The sequence below is a fragment of the Pseudophryne corroboree genome, chromosome 11 (genome assembly GCF_028390025.1).
Source record: "Pseudophryne corroboree isolate aPseCor3 chromosome 11, aPseCor3.hap2, whole genome shotgun sequence".
NCBI lineage: Eukaryota > Metazoa > Chordata > Amphibia > Anura > Myobatrachidae > Pseudophryne > Pseudophryne corroboree.
The window spans coordinates 196,101,634-196,120,977 of NC_086454.1; the positions used below are offsets into that span (position 1 = coordinate 196,101,634).

General features: G+C 50.3%; 1 protein-coding gene across 2 annotated transcripts in view; it reads right to left on the bottom strand.

Annotated features, from left to right (window-relative positions):
* The window catches only part of PACS1 (phosphofurin acidic cluster sorting protein 1), a 502,137-nt gene that overhangs the window by 398,685 nt on the left and 84,108 nt on the right, over positions 1–19,344 (bottom strand). For both annotated transcript variants that reach the window (XM_063945169.1, XM_063945168.1), the window contains 2 exons: positions 16,083–16,170; positions 9,147–9,236 (listed from right to left, as the gene is read on the bottom strand). In XM_063945169.1, coding sequence (XP_063801239.1) covers positions 9,147–9,236; positions 16,083–16,139 — 147 coding nt within the window. In that variant the 5' untranslated portion in view covers positions 16,140–16,170. The remainder of the gene's footprint in view (positions 1–9,146; positions 9,237–16,082; positions 16,171–19,344) is intronic.

A 19,344-nucleotide genomic window follows, 5' to 3' on the forward strand; every position in this document is an offset into this window, starting at 1 on the left:
CTTTTGGAACCCAAAACTACATTGAGATCCCAAAGTGCCACTGGAGGCACAAAAGGAGGCTGTATATGCAGTACCCCTTTTACAAACGTCTAAACTTCAGGGACTGAAGCTAGTTCTTTTTGGAAGAAAATTGACAGGGCCGAAATTTGAACCTTAATGGACCCCAATTTCAGGCCCATAGACACTCCTGTTTGCAGGAAATGTAGGAATCGACCCAGTTGAATTTCCTCCGTCGGGCCTTACTGGCCTCGCACCACGCAACATATTTTCGCCAATTGCGGTGATAATGTTTTTGCGGTTACATCCTTCCTGGCTTTGATCAGGATAGGGATGACTTCATCCAGAATGCCTTTTTTCCTTCAGGATCCGGCGTTCAACCACCATGCCGTCAAACGCAGCCGCGGTAAGTCTTGGAACAGACAGGGTCCTTTCTGGAGCAGGTCCCTTCTTAGAGGTAGAGGCCACGGATCCTCCGTGAGCATCTCTTGAAGTTCCGGTTACCAAGTCCTTCTTGGCCAATCCGGAGCCACGAATATAGTGCTTACTCCTCTCCATCTTATCAATCTCAGTACCTTGGGTAGGAGAGGCAGAGGAGGGAACACATACCCTGACTGGTACACCCACGGTGTTACCAGAGCGTCTACAGCTATTGCCTGAGGGTCCCTGGACCTGGCGCAATACCTGTCGAGTTTTTCCCAACGGTTTATAATCATGTGGAAGACTTCTGGATGAAGTCCCCACTCTCCCGGGTGGAGGTCGTGCTGAGGAAGTCTGCTTCCCAGTTGTCCACTCCCGGAATGAATACTGCCGACAGTGCTATCACATGATTTTCCGCCCAGCGAAGAATCCTTGCAGCTTCTGCCATTGCCCTCCTGCTTCTTGTGCCACCCTGTCTGTTTACGTGGGTGACTGCCGTGATGTTGTCCGACTGGATCAACACCGGCTGACCTTGAAGCAGAGGTCTTGCTAAGCTTAGAGCATTGTAAATGTCCCTTAGCTTCAGGATATTTATGTGAAGTGATGTCTCCAGGCTTGACCATAAGCCCTGGATATTCCTTCCCTGTGTGACTGCTCCCCAGCCTCGCAGGCTGGCATCCGTGGTCACCAGGACCCAGTCCTGAATGCCGAATCTGCGGCCCTCTAGAAAATGAGCACTCTGCAACCACCACAGGAGGGACACCCTTGTCCTTGGTGACAGGGTTATCCGCGGATGCATCTGAAGATGCGACCCGGACCATTTGTCCAGCAGGTCCCACTGGAAAGTTCTTGCGTGGAATCTGCCGAATGGGATTGCTTCGTAGGAAGCCACCATTTTACCCAGAACCCTTGTGCATTGATGCACTTAGACTTGGCTCGGTTTTAGGAGGTTCCTGACTAGCTCGGATAACTCCCTGGCTTTCTCCTCCGGGAGAAACACCTTTTTCTGGACTGTGTCCAGGATCATCCCTAGGAACAGAAGACAAGTCGTCGGAACCAGCTGCGATTTTGGAATATTGAGAATCCAATCGTGCTGCCGCAACACTACCTGAGATAGTGCTACACCGACCTCCAACTGTTCCCTGGATCTTACCCTTATCAGGGAATTGTCCAAGTAAGGGATAACTAAAATTCCCTTCCTTCGAAGGAATATCATCGTTTCGGCCATTACCTTGGTAAAGACCCGGGGTGCCGTGGACCATCCATACGGCAGCGTCTGAACTGATAGTGACAGTTCTGTACCATAAACCTGAGGTACCCTTGGTGAGAAGGGTAAATTTTGACATGAAGGTAAGCATCCTTGATGTCCCGAGACATCATGTAGTCCCCTTCTTCCAGGTTCGCAATCACTGCTCTGAGTGACTCAATCTTGAATTTGAACCTCTGTATGTAAGTGTTCAAAGATTTTAGATTTAGAATCGGTCTCACCGAGCCGTCCTGCTTCGGTACCACAACAGTGTGGAATAATACCCCGTTCCCTGTTGCAGGAGGGGTATCTTGATTATCACCTGCTGGGAATACAGCTTGTGAATAGCTTCCAAAACTGTCTCCCTGTCAGAAGGAGACATCGGTAAAGCCGACTTTAGGAAACGGCGAGGGGGAGACGTCTCGAATTCTAATTTGTACCCCTGAGATATCACCTGAAGGATCCAGGGGTCTACTTGCGAGTGAGCCCACTGCGCGCTGAAATTCATTGAGACGGGCCCCCCACCGTGCCTGATTCTGCTTGTAAAGCCCCAGCGTATACTGAGGGCTTGGCAGAGGCGGGAGAGGGTTTCTGTTCCTGGGAACTGGCTGATTTCTGCAGCCTTTTTCCTCTCCCTCTGTCACGGGGCAGAAATGAGGAACCTTTTGCCCGCTTGTCCACGAAAAGACTGCGCCTGATAATACGGCGTCTTCTCATGTTGAGAGGCGACCTGGGGTACAAACGTGGATTTCCCAGCTGTTGCCGTGGCCACCAGGTCTGAAAGACCGACCCCAAATAACTCCTCCCCTTAATAAGGCAATACTTCCAAATGCCGTTTGGAATACGCATCACCTGACCACTGACGTGTCCATAACCCTCTACTGGTAGAAATGGACAACGCACTTAGACTTGATGCCAGTCGGCAAATATTCCGCTGTGCATCACGCATATATAGAAATGCATCTTTTAAATGCTCTATAGGCAAAAATATACTGTCCCTATCTAGGGTATCAATATTTTCAGTCAGGGAATCCGACCACGCCAACCCAGCACTGCACATCCAGGCTGAGGCGATTGCTGGTCGCAGTATAACACCAGAATGTGTGTAAATACATTTTAGGATACCCTCCTGCTTTCTATCAGCAGGATCCTTAAGGGCGGCCATCTCAGGAGAGGGTAGAGCCCTTACAAGCGTGTGAGCGCTTTATCCACCCTAGGGGGTGTTTCCCAACGCACCCTAACCTTTTTCATTGCCTCAATCATGTAACGTGTGGCCCTACTGGAAGTCACATTTGTCTCTTCACCGTCGACACTGGAGTCAGTATCCGTGTCGGCGTCTATATCTGCCATCTGAGGTAACGGGCGCTTTAGAGCCCCTGACGGCCTATGAGACGTCTGGACAGGCACAAGCTGAGTAGCCGGCTGTCTCATGTCAACCACTGTCTTTTATACAGAGCTGACACTGTCACGTAATTTCTTCCAACAGTTCATCCACTCAGGTGTCGACCCCCTAGGGGGTGACATCACTATTACAGGCAATCTGCTCCGTCTCCACATCATTTTTCTCCTCATACATGTCGACACAAAAGTACCGACATACAGCACACACACAGGGAATGCTTTGATAGAGGACAGGACCCCACTAGCCCTTTGGGGAGACAGAGGGAGAGTTTGCCAGCACACACCAGAGCGCTATATATATACAGGGATAACCTTATATAAGTGTTTTTCCCCTTATAGCTGCTGTATAGTTAATACTGCGCCTAATTAGTGCCCCCCTCTCTTTTTTAACCCTTTCTGTAGTGTAGTGACTGCAGGGGAGAGCCAGGGAGCTTCCCTCCAACGGAGCTGTGAGAGAAAATGGCGCCAGTGTGCTGAGGAGATAGGCTCCGCCCCCTTAACGGCGGCCTTATCTCCCGTTTTTCTATGTATTCTGGCAGGGGTTAAATGCATCCATATAGCCCAGGAGCTATATGTGATGCATTTTTTTTTTGCCATCCAAGGTGTTTTTATTGCGTCTCAGGGCGCCCCCCCCCCAGCGCCCTGCACCCTCAGTGACCGGAGTGTGAAGTGTGCTGAGAGCAATGGCGCACAGCTGCAGTGCTGTGCGCTACCTTGTTGAAGACAGGACGTCTTCTGCCGCCGATTTTCCGGACCTCTTCTGCCTTCTGGCTCTGTAAGGGGGCCGGCGGCGCGGCTCTGGGACCCATCCAAGCTGGGCCTGTGATCGTCCCTCTGGAGCTAATGTCCAGTAGCCTAAGAAGCCCAATCCACTCTGCACGCAGGTGAGTTCGCTTCTTCTCCCCTTAGTCCCTCGATGCAGTGAGCCTGTTGCCAGCAGGTCTCACTGAAAATAAAAAACCTAAACTAAAACTTTCACTAAGAAGCTCAGGAGAGCCCCTAGTGTGCACCCTTCTCGTTCGGGCACAGAGATCTAACTGAGGCTTGGAGGAGGGTCATAGGGGGAGGAGCCAGTGCACACCAGATAGTCCTAAAGCTTTCTTTAGATGTGCCCAGTCTCCTGTGGAGCCGCTATTCCCCCATGGTCCTTACGGAGTCCCCAGCATCCACTTAGGACGTTAGAGAAAAAACCGGGTGTAGATCCAGCAATCCAGGTGAGAACTCAGGGAACAGGATGCTATAGAAGCAATGCTGTGGAGCACAGGGAACTAGCACACACAATGCTGTGTGAGAGACGTTGCACTGGCAATTTGCTTACCCAGAAATCCCTAGATTTATACCTGCAGACTGTTTCCCATTGGTTTTGCAAACCTTGCAGGTGACTGAGTGTTTTAGATTAGCCGACCCTTCCAAGGCGGCGACGCCCATCCCGAACCTCTGCAGCTGGAAGCTGCACAAATGTTTGCTGCTGCTTCTGAGCCCTCTCCTCCCAGACATGCCTGCAAGTTGTGCCCCTCGCCAGCAGCCCGCACCCCCACCGGAGGGACCGCGCCAGAGCATCCGGACAGGTAAGTACCGCTGGTCCCGGAACCCGATCCGCCGGACCGTGACAGGCGTCTACGATCGGTGGGGACTCCCATCTCTTTCTATCTTCCTCAGGGAAGGGAAAAGCCACCAAGACCCTCTTGGCAATCTGGAATTTCTTTTCCGGAGTTTCCCATGCCTTTTCAAAGATAGCATTTAATTGTGTGGATGCCGGGAAAGTGAGGGGAGGCTTCTTATTATCTGTAAAGAAGGCCTCCTCCACCTGTTCCGAAGCTGTGTCCGAAATGTGTAAAACATCCCTAACAGCCTCAATCATCAACTGCACCCCCTTAGCAAGGGATGCTGTCCCCCTCAATACATCCCCGTCACCGTCTGCAGCGTCAGAGTCGTTGTCCGTGTCATCCTGCATAATTGCAAGTGCACGTTTGTGAGAATGTACCGCAGGGGACCCCCGAGGAGGCAGTATCAGACCATACAACCATAGAGGACTGGAGGACCTGAGTGGCATGCTCAGTCCTAGCCACCCTATCAGAAATCTAAGAAATAGTCCCCCTCAGAGAGACTAACCATTCTGGCTCTCTAGCTGGGATCTGCGCTGAAACAGTGCAATCCTGATTACATGGTATGGAGTCCTCCTGGGAAGACAAATCCTCTGCAGCATATGAAACAGTGTCCCTATACATGTTGTCACACACCCTCAAACACCCCACAAACACACAGGGTATTATGTAGACAGAGTTCCCCCCCCCCCCAAGAGTGGCAGAGAGACACAGAGATTGGAGCCAACCTACACACAGCGCTATTTGAGTATAGGGAGACCCTAAACCCGCGCTGGCTGTGCCCCTTAATAGGTAACACAGCCTATAATACAGCCTCCCCCCCCTTCTACAACCCCCTGGTACCGTACAGATAGCTGGAGATTGCTCTGGAGGGACCTGGATCCACTCTGCAGTGAGTGCAGGCAGGAAAAATGTCGCAGAACGCTGCTGGGTCCGCTCTGAGGAGAAGCTTCGTCCCCTCAATGGTGCTGTCTTCCCGCTCTCTGAATGATTATACTGTCCGGAGGAGTTGTGCTGGCCTGGATCCGCAGACCCCGACAGGCTTGATGTGACCAGTGTAGGGTCCGCAGCTGGCCCAGGGCGCCCCCCCCCCCCCCCCAGCGCCGCACCGCAGTACCGCTAAGCCTTCCAGGAGCGCGCTCCTACCCTCTAGCCGCCCTCTTCATACTGTCCCCCCGCTTGCAAGGGGGGACAGTGACTTACTCGACACTTCTTCAGCACCTGAAGGGGCAGCGGCTAGCTGCCGGGGCGAGCGTTCCCCTGTGGCGGGGTGCGATCAGACTCCTTTAGAGCGGACGTCCAGTCAGCGGGAGCAGTGGCTCAAGACCCCGCAGGGCGGACACTGCTCCCCCACCACCACCCCCCCCTCGCTGCAGGGAGGCTGTCGCCAGCAGCCTCCCTGTAAAATAACAAAACCTGAAAAGAAATAAAAAACGATTTTTTAAGAGAACTTTGTAGAGCTCCCCTAGCTGTATCCGGCTCCTCCGGGCACATTTTCTAAACTGAGTCTGGTAGGAGGGGCATAGAGGGAGGAGCCAGCCCACACTATTAAACTCTTAAAGTGCCAATGGCTCCTGGTGGACCTGTCTATACCCCATGGTACTAATATGGACCCCAGCATCCTCTAGGACGTAAGAGAAATCATGGATTTGATAGAGGACAACCATTCAGGCTCCCTTGCTGGTATCTGTGCTAAAACAGTGCAATCCTGATTACATGGAATGGGATCATCCTGAGAGGACATATCCTCTGCAGCAAATGACACAGAGTCCCTGGACATAGCTAATGGAGACCACAGACATTCCACACACACAGGGGAGTACAGACAGAGTTTCACCCCCAAGAATGGCAAGAGAGACACAGAGATTGGAGCCAACCCACACACAGCGCTTTCCAGGTATAGGGAGACTCTAAACCAGCGCTGACTGCGTACCTTAATAGGTTACACAGTCTTTACACAGCCTCCCCCCCCTTCTACAAATCCCTGGTACCGTGAGAGATAGCTGGAGTTGCTCTGGAGGGATTGCACATCACTGAAAGCGTTTCTGCAGGCAGGAAAATGGCGCTGAACGCTGCTGGGTCCGCTCTGAGGAGAAGCTCCGCCCCCTGAATGGCGCGGTCTTCCCGCTCTTCATTATACTGGCCTGAGGATTTATGCTGGCAGAGATCCCAGGACCCCGACAGACTGTGTGACCAGTGTAGGGTGTAGGCGATGGCTCAGGGCGCCCCTCACAGCGCCGCACTATGTACCGCTGAGCCCCGAAGCACAGTTAGTACTGCGCTCCATACCCTGTTGCCGCCATCTTCACACGGGCTCCACGCTTGCTAGGGGGGGCGGTGACTAACTCGCCACCGATCTTCTGGCTCTGTAAGGGGGTGGCGGCAAGCTGCTGGGGTGAGCGATCCCCTGTGGGGGGGAACGTTCGATCCCCTCATGGGCTCAGTGTCCTGTCAGAAGATAGTGGCTCAGACCCCGCAGGGTGGACACTACTCCCCCCCATAGTCCCACGAAGCAGGGAGGCTGTTGCCAGCGGCCTCCCTGTAAAATAAAAAAACTCTAAAATAAACTTTTACTAAAGAAGCTCTGTAGAGCTCCCCTAGCTGTGACCGGTTCCTCCGGGCACATTTTCTAAACTGAGTCTGGTAGGAGGGGCATAGAGGGAGTAGCCAGCCTACACTCTCAAACTCTTAAAGTGCCAGTGGCTCCTAGTGGCCCCGTCTATATCCCCATGGTACTAATGTGGACCCCAGCATCCTCTAGGACATAAGAGAAATTATGACAAGCACTAAAACTGCACTGGACTAGCAATACTAAGTAAAGCTATACAGAGTAATAGATATAACAATGCACAGTAAAGACTGGATGTATATCACAGGGTACTTGTACTACATTACCCTGAAGTAATGCACCGTTTCGTAACTAACACTGTCAACAGACATGTAGAATACAGTACTGTAGTGTCCTGTAAAATGCACAGCGCTGATAATGCAGGCATCTTTACAGAGGAGGCTTTGCCCAAACAGTCCCAAACATTGACAGGGAGTGAGGGAGAGCGATAGAGATGCAGCTCCAGGACGGGAACATTTACTCTAAATGGCGCCCTGGGGCTGGTGGAGGGGCTACAGGTCAGAGCCTTATCCCCTTGCTGGACTTCATCACCGGGTACTGTGGGCCATATGAAAACGGTTTTCAGTAAAACTGCCCTGTGCCCCTGCCCTGGTGGTCTAGTGGGATCCCTGTACTGACAAAGTGTCCACCCCAGCGCGCGCGGCCCGCCTAATGGCAGCGCCGGATCGCGATTTCCAGCGGGTTCCACCTGGGGGACCCTCTTACCTCCTCCCTGAATGCGGCCACGCGATCCCGGAGAGCTGCAGCTGATGTGTGTGCCTGTAGAGAACCGGAGTCTCCGCTGTAAGTACCCGGCAACCAGGGACACGGGAGTATACAGCGCCGCTGGGGGAGGTGAGGAAGCTGCAGCAGGAGATGTCAGAATGACATCTAGCACGGACAGTGCCTCTGCTGCATCCGTTGAAGTCTTCTATCTTCACTTTTAAAAGCTCTTTTTCAGGGCTGCACCTGTTAGCTGCCTGCACTGCAGACACCAACTTACAGACTGAGCTCCTGTACACGGAGGTGGGGTTATAGAGGAGGCGGCGCTGAGCATCTTGGGAACAGTCAAAGCTTTAGCGTGTTGGTGCCTCGGATCAAGATCTACTCTACACCCCGATGTTATCCCTGTGGAACCCAGTGTACCCCGCTGCAGAAAAATAAATAAATGAATACTCACCATCCCCGCTCCTGATTCCCGACCGCAGCTGACCTCCGTCTCCGACGCCACTCCTCTGATCGTCATGACGTCTCTCCCATAGCACAGCATAGACACTAGAGGTCAATTATGACCCCTAGCATCTATGTGCCGGTCCCACAATGCCATGCGGTGCACGATGACATCATCGCGCACCGCACAGCAGTGACAGCACAGCACCGCACAGATGCGTGGGGCACCACCAGTAGCGGATCTTGCCACGGCGGCGGCGCCCTTCGGAAGGTGGCGCCCCGGGCAAAAATCCTGTGTGCCCGTAGCAAAAATCCTGAGTGCCCGCTACTGGTAGATAGACTAAACATATTAAAACATATAAAGTGCACTCAGAGACAGATGACATTGAAAATAAGATAAGGTATGGTTACGCATTAGTCCTACTATAATTAACTAAATCTGTATAGTAATACAAAATGGAAAATGCAAAAGCGCTTTTTCGTAGAAACAAACACACACACATACACACAAAGGATGTGTTAAGCATTAGCACTAGGTATGCCACTGGTATTAAAAAATGACCATGAAATAGGAAAGAATTGTAAAGATAAGATAAAAATATAAAGAACAGTAAGGATATTTAGCAGACATACAGGGAAAATAGAGATGTAAGTGAGAAAAGCATCTCAAAAAGGGAAGGAAAGAAAGCTATTGAGTCACCTGCAGAGAGAATGTTAACTGTAGTTCAGTCTCTGAAACCCCGCTAGCTGGCAGAGAAATTTCATTTGAGCGCAAAATTCTTTTTGAGCCCTGTAAATGAAGAGAGACGTTTATTAGTTAGGAGACTAAATTGATCTGTTTTAAGAACACTGAACATAAAACAGGACTTCGTTAACATTTTTTTAAAATTATTATATTTAACTAAATATTTACTAAATATATAATAATAAGAATTTACTTACCGATAATTCTATTTCTCGTAGTCCGTAGTGGATGCTGGGGACTCCGTCAGGACCATGGGGATAGCGGCTCCGCAGGAGACAGGGCACAAAAATAAAGCTTTAGGATTAGGTGGTGTGTACTGGCTCCTCCCCCTATGACCCTCCTCCAAGCCTCAGTTAGGATACTGTGCCCGGACGAGCGTACACAATAAGGAAGGATATTGAATCCCGGGTAAGACTCATACCAGCCACACCAATCACACCGTATAACTTGTGATCTGAACCCAGTTACCAGTATGACAAACGTAGGAGCCTCTGAACAGACGGCTCACAACAATAACAACCCGAATTTGTTTGTAACAATAACTATGTACAAGTATTGCAGACAATCCGCACTTGGGATGGGCGCCCAGCATCCACTACGGACTACGAGAAATAGAATTATCGGTAAGTAAATTCTGATTTTCTCTAACGTCCTAAGTGGATGCTGGGGACTCCGTCAGGACCATGGGGATTATACCAAAGCTCCCAAACGGGCGGGAGAGTGCGGATGACTCTGCAGCACCGAATGAAAGAACTCAAGATCCTCCTCAGCCAGGGTATCAAATTTGTAGAATTTTGCAAACGTGTTTGGCCCTGACCAAGTAGCAGCTCGGCAGAGTTGTAATGCCGAGACCCCCCGGGCAGCCGCCCAGGATGAGCCCACTTTCCTTGTGGAATGGGCCTTGACAGATTTAGGTTGTGGCAAGCCTGCCACAGAATGTGCAAGTTGAATTGTGCTACAAATCCAACGAGCAATCGTCTGCTTAGAAGCAGGAGCACCCATCTTGTTGGGTGCATACAATATAAACAGTGAGTCAGACTTTCTGACTCCCGCCGTTCTTGAAATATATATTTTCAATGTCCGGACCACGTCCAACAACTTGGAATCCTCCAAATCGTTAGTAGCCGCAGGCACCACAATAGGCTGGTTCAGGTGAAACGCTGACACCACCTTAGGCAGAAAATGAGGACGCGTCCGCAGTTCTGCCCTGTCCGTATGGAAAATCAGATATGGGCTCTTATATGATAAAGCCGCCAATTCTGATACTCTCCTGGCTGAAGCCAGGGCCAGTAGCATGGTTACTTTCCATGTAAGATACTTCAACTCCACCGATTTGAGCGGCTCAAACCAATGGGATTTGAGAAAATCCAAGACTACATTAAGATCCCACGGTGCCACTGGGGGCACAACCGGGGGCTGTATATGTAGTACTCCTTTTACAAAAGTCTGGACTTCAGGAACTGAAGCCAATTCTTTCTGGAAGAAAATCGACAGGGCCGAAATTTTAACCTTAATGGACCCCAATTTGAGGCCCATAGACAATCCTGTTTGCAGGAAATGTAGGAATCGACCCAGTTGAAATTCCTCCGTGGGGGCCTTCCTGGCCTCACACCACGCAACATATTTTCTCCAAATGCGGTGATAATGTTGTGCAGTCACCTCCTTCCTGGCTTTTACCAGTGTAGGAATGACCTCTTCCGGAATGCCTTTTTCCCTTAGAATTCGGCGTTCAACCGCCATGCCGTCAAACGCAGCCGCGGTAAGTCTTGGAATAGACACGGTCCCTGCTGAAGCAGGTCCCGTCTTAGAGGTAGAGGCCACGGATCCTCCGTGAGCATCTCTTGAAGTTCCGGGTACCAAGTTCTTCTTGGCCAATCCGGAGCCACTAGTATCGTTCTTACTCCCTTTTGCCGTATAATTCTCAGTACTTTTGGTATGAGAGGCAGAGGAGGGAACACATACACTGACTGGAACACCCACGGTGTTACCAGAGCGTCCACAGCTATTGCCTGAGGGTCTCTTGACCTGGCGCAATACCTGTCCAGTTTTTTGTTGAGGCGGGACGCCATCATATCCACCATTGGTTTTTCCCAACGGTTCACAATCATGTGGAAGACTTCTGGATGAAGTCCCCACTCTCCCGGGTGTAGATCGTGTCTGCTGAGGAAGTCTGCTTCCCAGTTGTCCACTCCCGGAATGAATACTGCTGACAGTGCTATCACATGATCTTCCGCCCAGCGAAGAATCCTTGCAGCTTCTGCCATTGCTGTCCTGCTTCTTGTGCCGCACTATCTGTTTACGTGGGCGACTGCCGTGATGTTGTCCGACTGGATCAACACCGGCTGACCCTGAAGCAGGGGTTTTGCCAGACTTAGAGCATTGTAAATCGCTCTTAGCTCCAGTATATTTATGTGAAGAGACATCTCCAGGCTTGACCATACTCCCTGGAAGTTTCTTCCCTGTGTGACCGCTCCCCAGCCTCTCAGACTGGCATCCGCGGTCACCAGGACCCAGTCCTGTATGCCGAATCTGCGGCCCTCTAACAGATGAGCACTCTGCAACCACCACAGAAGAGACACCCTTGTCCGTGGCGATAAGGTTATCCGCTGATGCATCTGCAGATGCGATCCGGACCATTTGTCCAGCAGATCCCACTGAAAAGTTCGTGCGTGGAATCTGCCGAATGGAATCGCTTCGTAAGAAGCCACCATCTTTCCCAGGACTCTTGTGCATTGATGCACAGACACTGTCCCTGGTTTTAGGAGGTTCCTGACAAGTTTGGATAACTCCCTGGCTTTCTCCTCCGGAAGAAACACCTTTTTCTGAACCGTGTCCAGAATCATTCCCAGGAACAGCAGACGTGTCGTCGGGGTCAACTGAGATTTTGGAAAATTCAGAATCCACCCGTGTTGTTGCAGCACTAGTTGGGTTAGTGCTACTCCGTCCTCCAGCTGTTCTCTGGACCTTGCCCTTATCAGGAGATCGTCCAAGTAAGGGATAATTAATACGCCTCTTCTTCGCAGAAGAATCATCATTTCGGCCATTACCTTGGTAAAGACCCGAGGTGCCGTGGACAATCCAAACGGCAGCGTCTGAAACTGATAATGACAGTTTTGCACCACGAACCTGAGGTACCCTTGATGTGAAGGGCAAATTGGGACATGCAGGTAAGCATCCTTTATGTCCAGGGACACCATAAAGTCCCCTTCTTCCAGATTCGCTATCACTGCTCTGAGTGACTCCATCTTGAACTTGAATTTTTGTATGTACAGGTTCAAAGATTTCAGATTTAGAATAGGTCTTACCGAGCCGTCCGGCTTCGGTACCACAAATAGCGTGGAGTAATACCCCTTTCCCTGTTGTAGGAGGGGTACCTTGACTATCACCTGCTGAGAAAACAGCTTGTGAATGGCTTCCAATACCGTCGCCCTGTCTGAGGGAGACGTTGTCAAAGCAGACTTTAGGAACCGGCGAGGGGGAGACTTCTCGAATTCCAACCTGTAACCCTGAGATACTACCTGCAGAATCCAGGGGTCCACCTGTGAGCAAGCCCACTGTGCGCTGAAATTCTTGAGTCGACCCCCCACCGCTCCTGAGTCCGCTTGTAAGGCCCCAGTGTCATGCTGAGGGCTTTGCAGAACCCGGGGAGGGCTTCTGTTCCTGGGCAGGGGCTGCTTGCTGCCCTCTCTTACCCCTTCCTCTGCCCCGAGGCAGATATGACTGTCCTTTTGTCCGCTTGTTCTTATAGGACCGAAAGGACTGCGGCTGAAAAGACGGTGTCTTTTTCTGTTGGGAGGGGGTCTGAGGTAAAAAGGTGGATTTTCCGGCAGTTGCCGTGGCAACCAGATCCGATAGACCGACGCCAAATAATTCCACCCCTTTATACGGCAATACTTCCATATGTCGTTTGGAATCCGCATCACCTGACCACTGTCGCGTCCATAAACTCCTTCTGGCAGATATGGACATCGCATTTACTCTCGATGCCAGAGTGCAAATATCTCTCTGCGCATCTCGCATATAAAGGAAAGCATCCTTTAATTGCTCTATAGTCAATAAAATACTGTCCCTATCCAGGGTATCAATATTTTCAGTCAGGGAATCCAACCAGACGACCCCAGCACTGCACATCCAGGCTGAGGCGATGGCTGGTCGCAGTATAACACCAGTATGTGTGTATATACTTTTTAGGGTAGTTTCCAGTCTCCTATCCGCTGGATCCCTGAGGGCGGCCGTATCAGGAGACGGTAACGCCACTTGTTTTGATAAGCGTGTGAGCGCCTTATCCACCCTAGGGGGTGTTTCCCAGCGCGCCCTAACCTCTGGCGGGAAAGGGTATAATGCTAATAACTTTTTTGAAATTAGCATTTTTCTATCTGGGTTAACCCACGCTTCATCACATACATCATTTAATTCCTCTGATTCAGGAAAAACTACAGGTAGTTTTTTCACCCCCCACATAATACCCCTTTTTGTGGTACTTGCAGTATCAGAGATATGCAAAGCCTCCTTCATTGCCGTGATCATATAACGTGTGGCCCTACTTGAAAATACGTTTGTTTCATCACCGTCGACACTAGATTCAGTGTCTGTGTCTGGGTCTGTGTCGACCGACTGAGGTAAAGGGCGCTTTACAGCCCCTGACGGTGTCTGAGACGCCTGGGCAGGTACTAACTGGTTTGCCGGCCGTCTCATGTCGTCAACTGATTTTTGTAATGTGCTGACATTATCACGTAATTCCATAAACAAAGCCATCCATTCCGGTGTCGACTCCCTGGGGGGTGACATCACCATTATCGGCAATTGCTCTGCCTCCACACCAACATCGTCCTCATACATGTCGACACACACGTACCGACACACAGCAGACACACAGGGAATGCTCTTATCGAAGACAGGACCCCACTAGCCCTTTGGGGAGACAGAGGGAGAGTTTGCCAGCACACACCCAAGCGCCATAATATATATGGGAACAACCTTATATAAGTGTTGTTCCTTATAGCAGCTTAAATATATCCAATATATCGCCAAAAAATGCCCCCCCTCTCTGTTTTACCCTGTTTCTGTAGTGCAGTGCAGGGGAGAGTCCTGGGAGCCTTCCTCACAGCGGAGCTGAGCAGGAAAATGGCGCTGTGTGCTGAGGAGAATAAGCCCCGCCCCCTATTTCGGCGGGCTTTCCTCCCGTAGTTTTAGATAACTGGCATGGGTTAAATACATACATATAGCCTCAATGGCTATATGTGATGTATTCTTTTGCCATAAGGTATTAAAATATTGCTGCCCAGGGCGCCCCAGCAGCGCCCTGCACCCTCCGTGACCGCTTGGTGTGAAGTGTGTGACAACAATGGCGCACAGCTGCAGTGCTGTGCGCTACCTTCATGAAGACTGAAGAGCCTTCTGCCGCCTGTTTCCGGACCTTCAATCTTCAGCATCTGTAAGGGGGGTCGGCGGCGCGGCTCCGGGACGAACCCCAGGGTGAGACCTGTGTTCCGACTCCCTCTGGAGCTAATGGTGTCCAGTAGCCTAAGAATCCAATCCATCCTGCACGCAGGTGAGTTGAAATTCTCTCCCCTAAGTCCCTCGATGCAGTGAGCCTGTTGCCAGCAGGACTCACTGAAAATAAAAAACCTAAAAAACTTTTTCTAAGCAGCTCTTTAGGAGAGCCACCTAGATTGCACCCTGCTCGGACGGGCACAAAAACCTAACTGAGGCTTGGAGGAGGGTCATAGGGGGAGGAGCCAGTACACACCACCTAATCCTAAAGCTTTATTTTTGTGCCCTGTCTCCTGCGGAGCCGCTATCCCCATGGTCCTGACGGAGTCCCCAGCATCCACTTAGGACGTTAGAGAAAATATCTTACTAAATATTTAATAACAAAACCAGAAAGAATGCAGGATTTTTTTTATACATTGTTCTGATAGGCGAAATAATGCACACTAGATTCTGTTTGAGCTATCCTGCCTGTCAGAATGGGAAAACCAATACAAACATTTTGAAGAAAACCCTTTTCCTTCAATTCCTAAAAGCCCAGCACTACCCAGCATTAGGCCCAATGCTGAATATGCAGCTCAACATACCTCTGACTAATGGACAGCTAATAATTAGCAATTAGTAATTAAGGGGTATGTTCAATTGAATTGAGTTCAATTGACGGCAGTTTTCGACTTTTTTAGGTCGGAAGGGGTTCTGACCTATTCAATATATTCGACAAGTCGAGGAATTCGACTTGTCGAAAAAGCACGTGGATCGGCGGTATAGCTGCCGGTTTTGGCCCCCTTTTCGACCATCTCACTTCGACTTTAAAAAAAAGTCGAAGTGAGTGGGATGCGGGATCAGTGACGGGGAGAGCCGCGGGCAGCCAGACGGGGGGAGCAGGACGATGTCACAGCCGCTGCTCGCAGCAGCATCCACCCGGCTCCAGCAAGCAAGACCTCGCTTGCTGGAGCCCGGTGGACGCTGTCGTGAGCGGCGGTTGTGATGTGGGGCCATGGAGAGGAGGGACGGGGAGAGACAGACATACGAGGAGGGGAGACGGGGGAGAGCCGCAGGCAGACGGGGGAGAGCATCGCTACAGCAGCGGCTATATAGCTGCTGCTGTAGCGCTGCTCTCCCCCGTCTGCCCGCGGCTCTCCCCCGTCTCCCCCCCCCCCCCCCCACATCTCAATCCGACTTTTTTTAAAGTTGAAATGATAATGCATTGAATAGCCCAGGTTGGATCCATTCCGACAAATGAATGTCGGAATGGATCTGACTTCAATTGAATATACCCCTAAGTGCCCCTCAACATTATTACTGCCCCATTATAAATAAAATGCTAAGTCCCCCATTAGAAATATAAGAAGTGCCCTTGTTATAAATAATATAGTCAGTGTATACATTAAAAGGATTTACCTGAAGCTTTACGGCAATAACAACGGATGGTAAATCTTTATCTAGGTCTTTCAACATAATAAGTTTCCGAAGAGTCAGAGAAAACAGCCTAGGAAGAAAATATGTATTACATCGACAACATATCAACTGGTTGTAATGGAAACCATTTGTTCCCAAAAATGTTTCCTTTTCCTATGAAATCCTCCACTTATGCTCTGGAGTTGCCGCAAGGCAATGGACTATGATTGTAAATTCATACTAATGTACAGTAAAGCCCTCTACACACTAGGCAACCCAGCGGCAGAGGAAAGGTGACGGGGGGGGAGGAGTGAAGTTTCTTCACTCCCCCCGTCACCCAGCTCCATAGCACTGCATGCTAATATAGACGAGATTGTCCATATTGGCATGCATGCATAAGCGACCGGGCACCAACGATGAACGAGCGCGGGGCTGAGCATCGTTCATCATTGGTATCTACACACTGAACGATATGAACGAGTTCTCGTTCATTAATGAACGAGAACGTTCATATCGTTAAGGGAAATCTTTAAGTGTGTAGGGCCCTTAAGAATGCTGTGAAAGAGCAGTGTGAACAGTTTCTTGGTTTTCAATGTTTTCATAAAAATGTATTGGTGTTTTGAAATTTTAATATTTCATTTACTGTCATACAGCACTTGCCTACTTTTAAAAAAGTATTTCAAGCTGTGCTGAAGAGGGCGTGAGCTGCTTCATCTGGGGGAGGGTACAGACTGGAGTGACCAGCAATTGTTACGACTTCACTGACGATTTACCTTGAGCCCAGAACAAGCGGTATTGAGCATACATACACTGCGCTCTTCCTAACGATATGTTGTATCATTAGGTCGCTAGCAATTTATCGCTGTTTTAATACACACTAGAACAACTGTCGTTAGGATCCCCTTGAAATTTGAATAATGGGCTGTACAGTGCACAGTGGGCTGTGCAGTAAAAAATAAGATTTTACTCACCGGTAAATCTATTTCTCGTAGTCCGTAGTGGATGCTGGGAACTCCGTAAGGACCATGGGGAATAGCGGCTCCGCAGGAGACTGGGCACAACTAAAGAAAGCTTTAGGACTACCTGGTGTGCACTGGCTCCTCCCTCTATGACCCTCCTCCAGACCCTAGTTAGGATACTGTGCCCGGAAGAGCTGACACAATAAGGAAAAGATTTGGAATCCCGGGTAAGACTCATACCAGCTACACCAATCACACCGTATAACTCGTGATACTATACCCAGTTAACAGTATGAAATATAACTGAGCCTCTCAACAGATGGCTCAACAATAACCCTTTAGTTAACCAATAACTATATACAAGTATTGCAGACAATCCGCACTTGGGACGGGCGCCCAGCATCCACTACGGACTACGAGAAATAGATTTACCGGTGAGTAAAATCTTATTTTCTCTAACGTCCTAAGTGGGTGCTGGGAACTCCGTAAGGACCATGGGGATTATTCCAAAGCTCCCAAACGGGCGGGAGAGTGCGGATGACTCTGCAGCACCGAATGAGCAAACTCTAGGTCCTCCTCAGCCAGGGTATCAAACTTGTAGAATTTAGCAAATGTGTTTGACCCCGACCAAGTAGCTGCTCGGCAAAGTTGTAAAGCCGAGACCCCTCGGGCAGCCGCCCAAGAAGAGCCCACCTTCCTCGTGGAATGGGCTTTTACAGATTTAGGATGCGGCAGTCCAGCTGCAGAATGTGCAAGTTGAATCGTGCTACAGATCTAGCGAGCAATAGTCTGCTTTGAAGCAGGCGCACCCAACTTGTTGGGTGCATGCAGGATAAATAGCGAGTCAGTCTTTCTGACTCCAGCTGTCCTGGAAACATAGATTTTTAGGGCCAGGACTACGTCCAGCAACTTGGAATCCTCCAAGTCACGAGTAGCCGCAGGCACCACAATAGGCTGGTTCAAATGAAAAGCTGAAACCACCTTTGGGAGAAATTGGGGACGAGTCCTCAATTCCGCCCTATCCATATGGAAAATCAGATAAGGGCTTTTACATGATAAAGCCGCCAATTCTGACACACGCCTGGCCGAAGCCAAGGCCAACAGCATGACCACTTTCCACGTGAGATATTTCAAACCAATGTGACTTTAGGAAATTCAACACCACGTTGAGATCCCAAGGTGCCACTGGGGGCACAAAAGGGGGCTGAATATGCAGCACTCCATTAACAAATGTCTGAACTTCAGGTAGTGAAGCCAGTTCTTTCTGGAAGAAAATCGATAGAGCCGAAATCTGGACCTTAATGTAACCCAATTTTAGGCCCATAGTCACCCCTGACTGTAGGAAGTGCAGAAAACGGCCCAGCTGAAATTCCTCCGTTGGGGCCTTCCTGGCCTCACACCACGCAACACATTTTCGCCATATGCGGTGATAATGGTTTGCGGTCACTTCTTTCCTAGCTTTAATCAGCGTAGGGATGACTTCCTCCGGAATGCCCTTTTCCTTCAGGATCCGGCGTTCAACCACCATGCCGTCAAACGCAGCCGCGGTAAGTATTGGAACAGACAGGGCCCCTGCTGCAGCAGGTCCTGTCTGAGCGGCAGAGGCCATGGGTCCTCTGAGATCATTTCTTGAAGTTCTGGGTACCAGCTCTTCTTGGCCAATCCGGAACAATGAGTATAGTTCTTACTCCTCTTCGTCTTATTATCCTCAGTACCTTGGGTATGAGAGGAAGAGGAAAGAACACATAAACCGACTGGTACACCCACGGTATCACTAGAGCGTCCACAGCTATTGCCTGAGGGTCTCTTGACCTGGCGCAATGTCTTTCTAGCTTTTTGTTGAGGCGGGACGCCATCATGTCCACCTGTGGCCGTTCCCAGCGATTTACAATCAGCTGAAAGACTTCTGGATGAAGTCCCCACTCTCCCGGGTGGAGGTCGTGCCTGCTGAGGAAGTCTGCTTCCCAGTTGTCCACTCCCGGTATGAACACTGCTGACAGTGCTAACGTGATTTTCCGCTCATCGGAGAATCCTTGTGGCTTCTGCCATCGCCGTCCTGCTTCTCGTGCCGCCCTGTCGGTTTACATGGGCGACCGCTGTGATGTTGTCTGACTGGATCAGTACCGGCTGGTTTTGAAGCAGGGGTCTTGCCTGACTTAGGGCATTGTAGATGGCCCTTAGTTCCAGAATATTTATGTGTAGGGAAATCTCCTGGCTTGACCATAGCCCTTGGAAGTTTCTTCCCTGTGTGACTGCCCCCCAGCCTCGAAGGCTGGCATCCGTGGTCACCAGGACCCAGTCCTGTA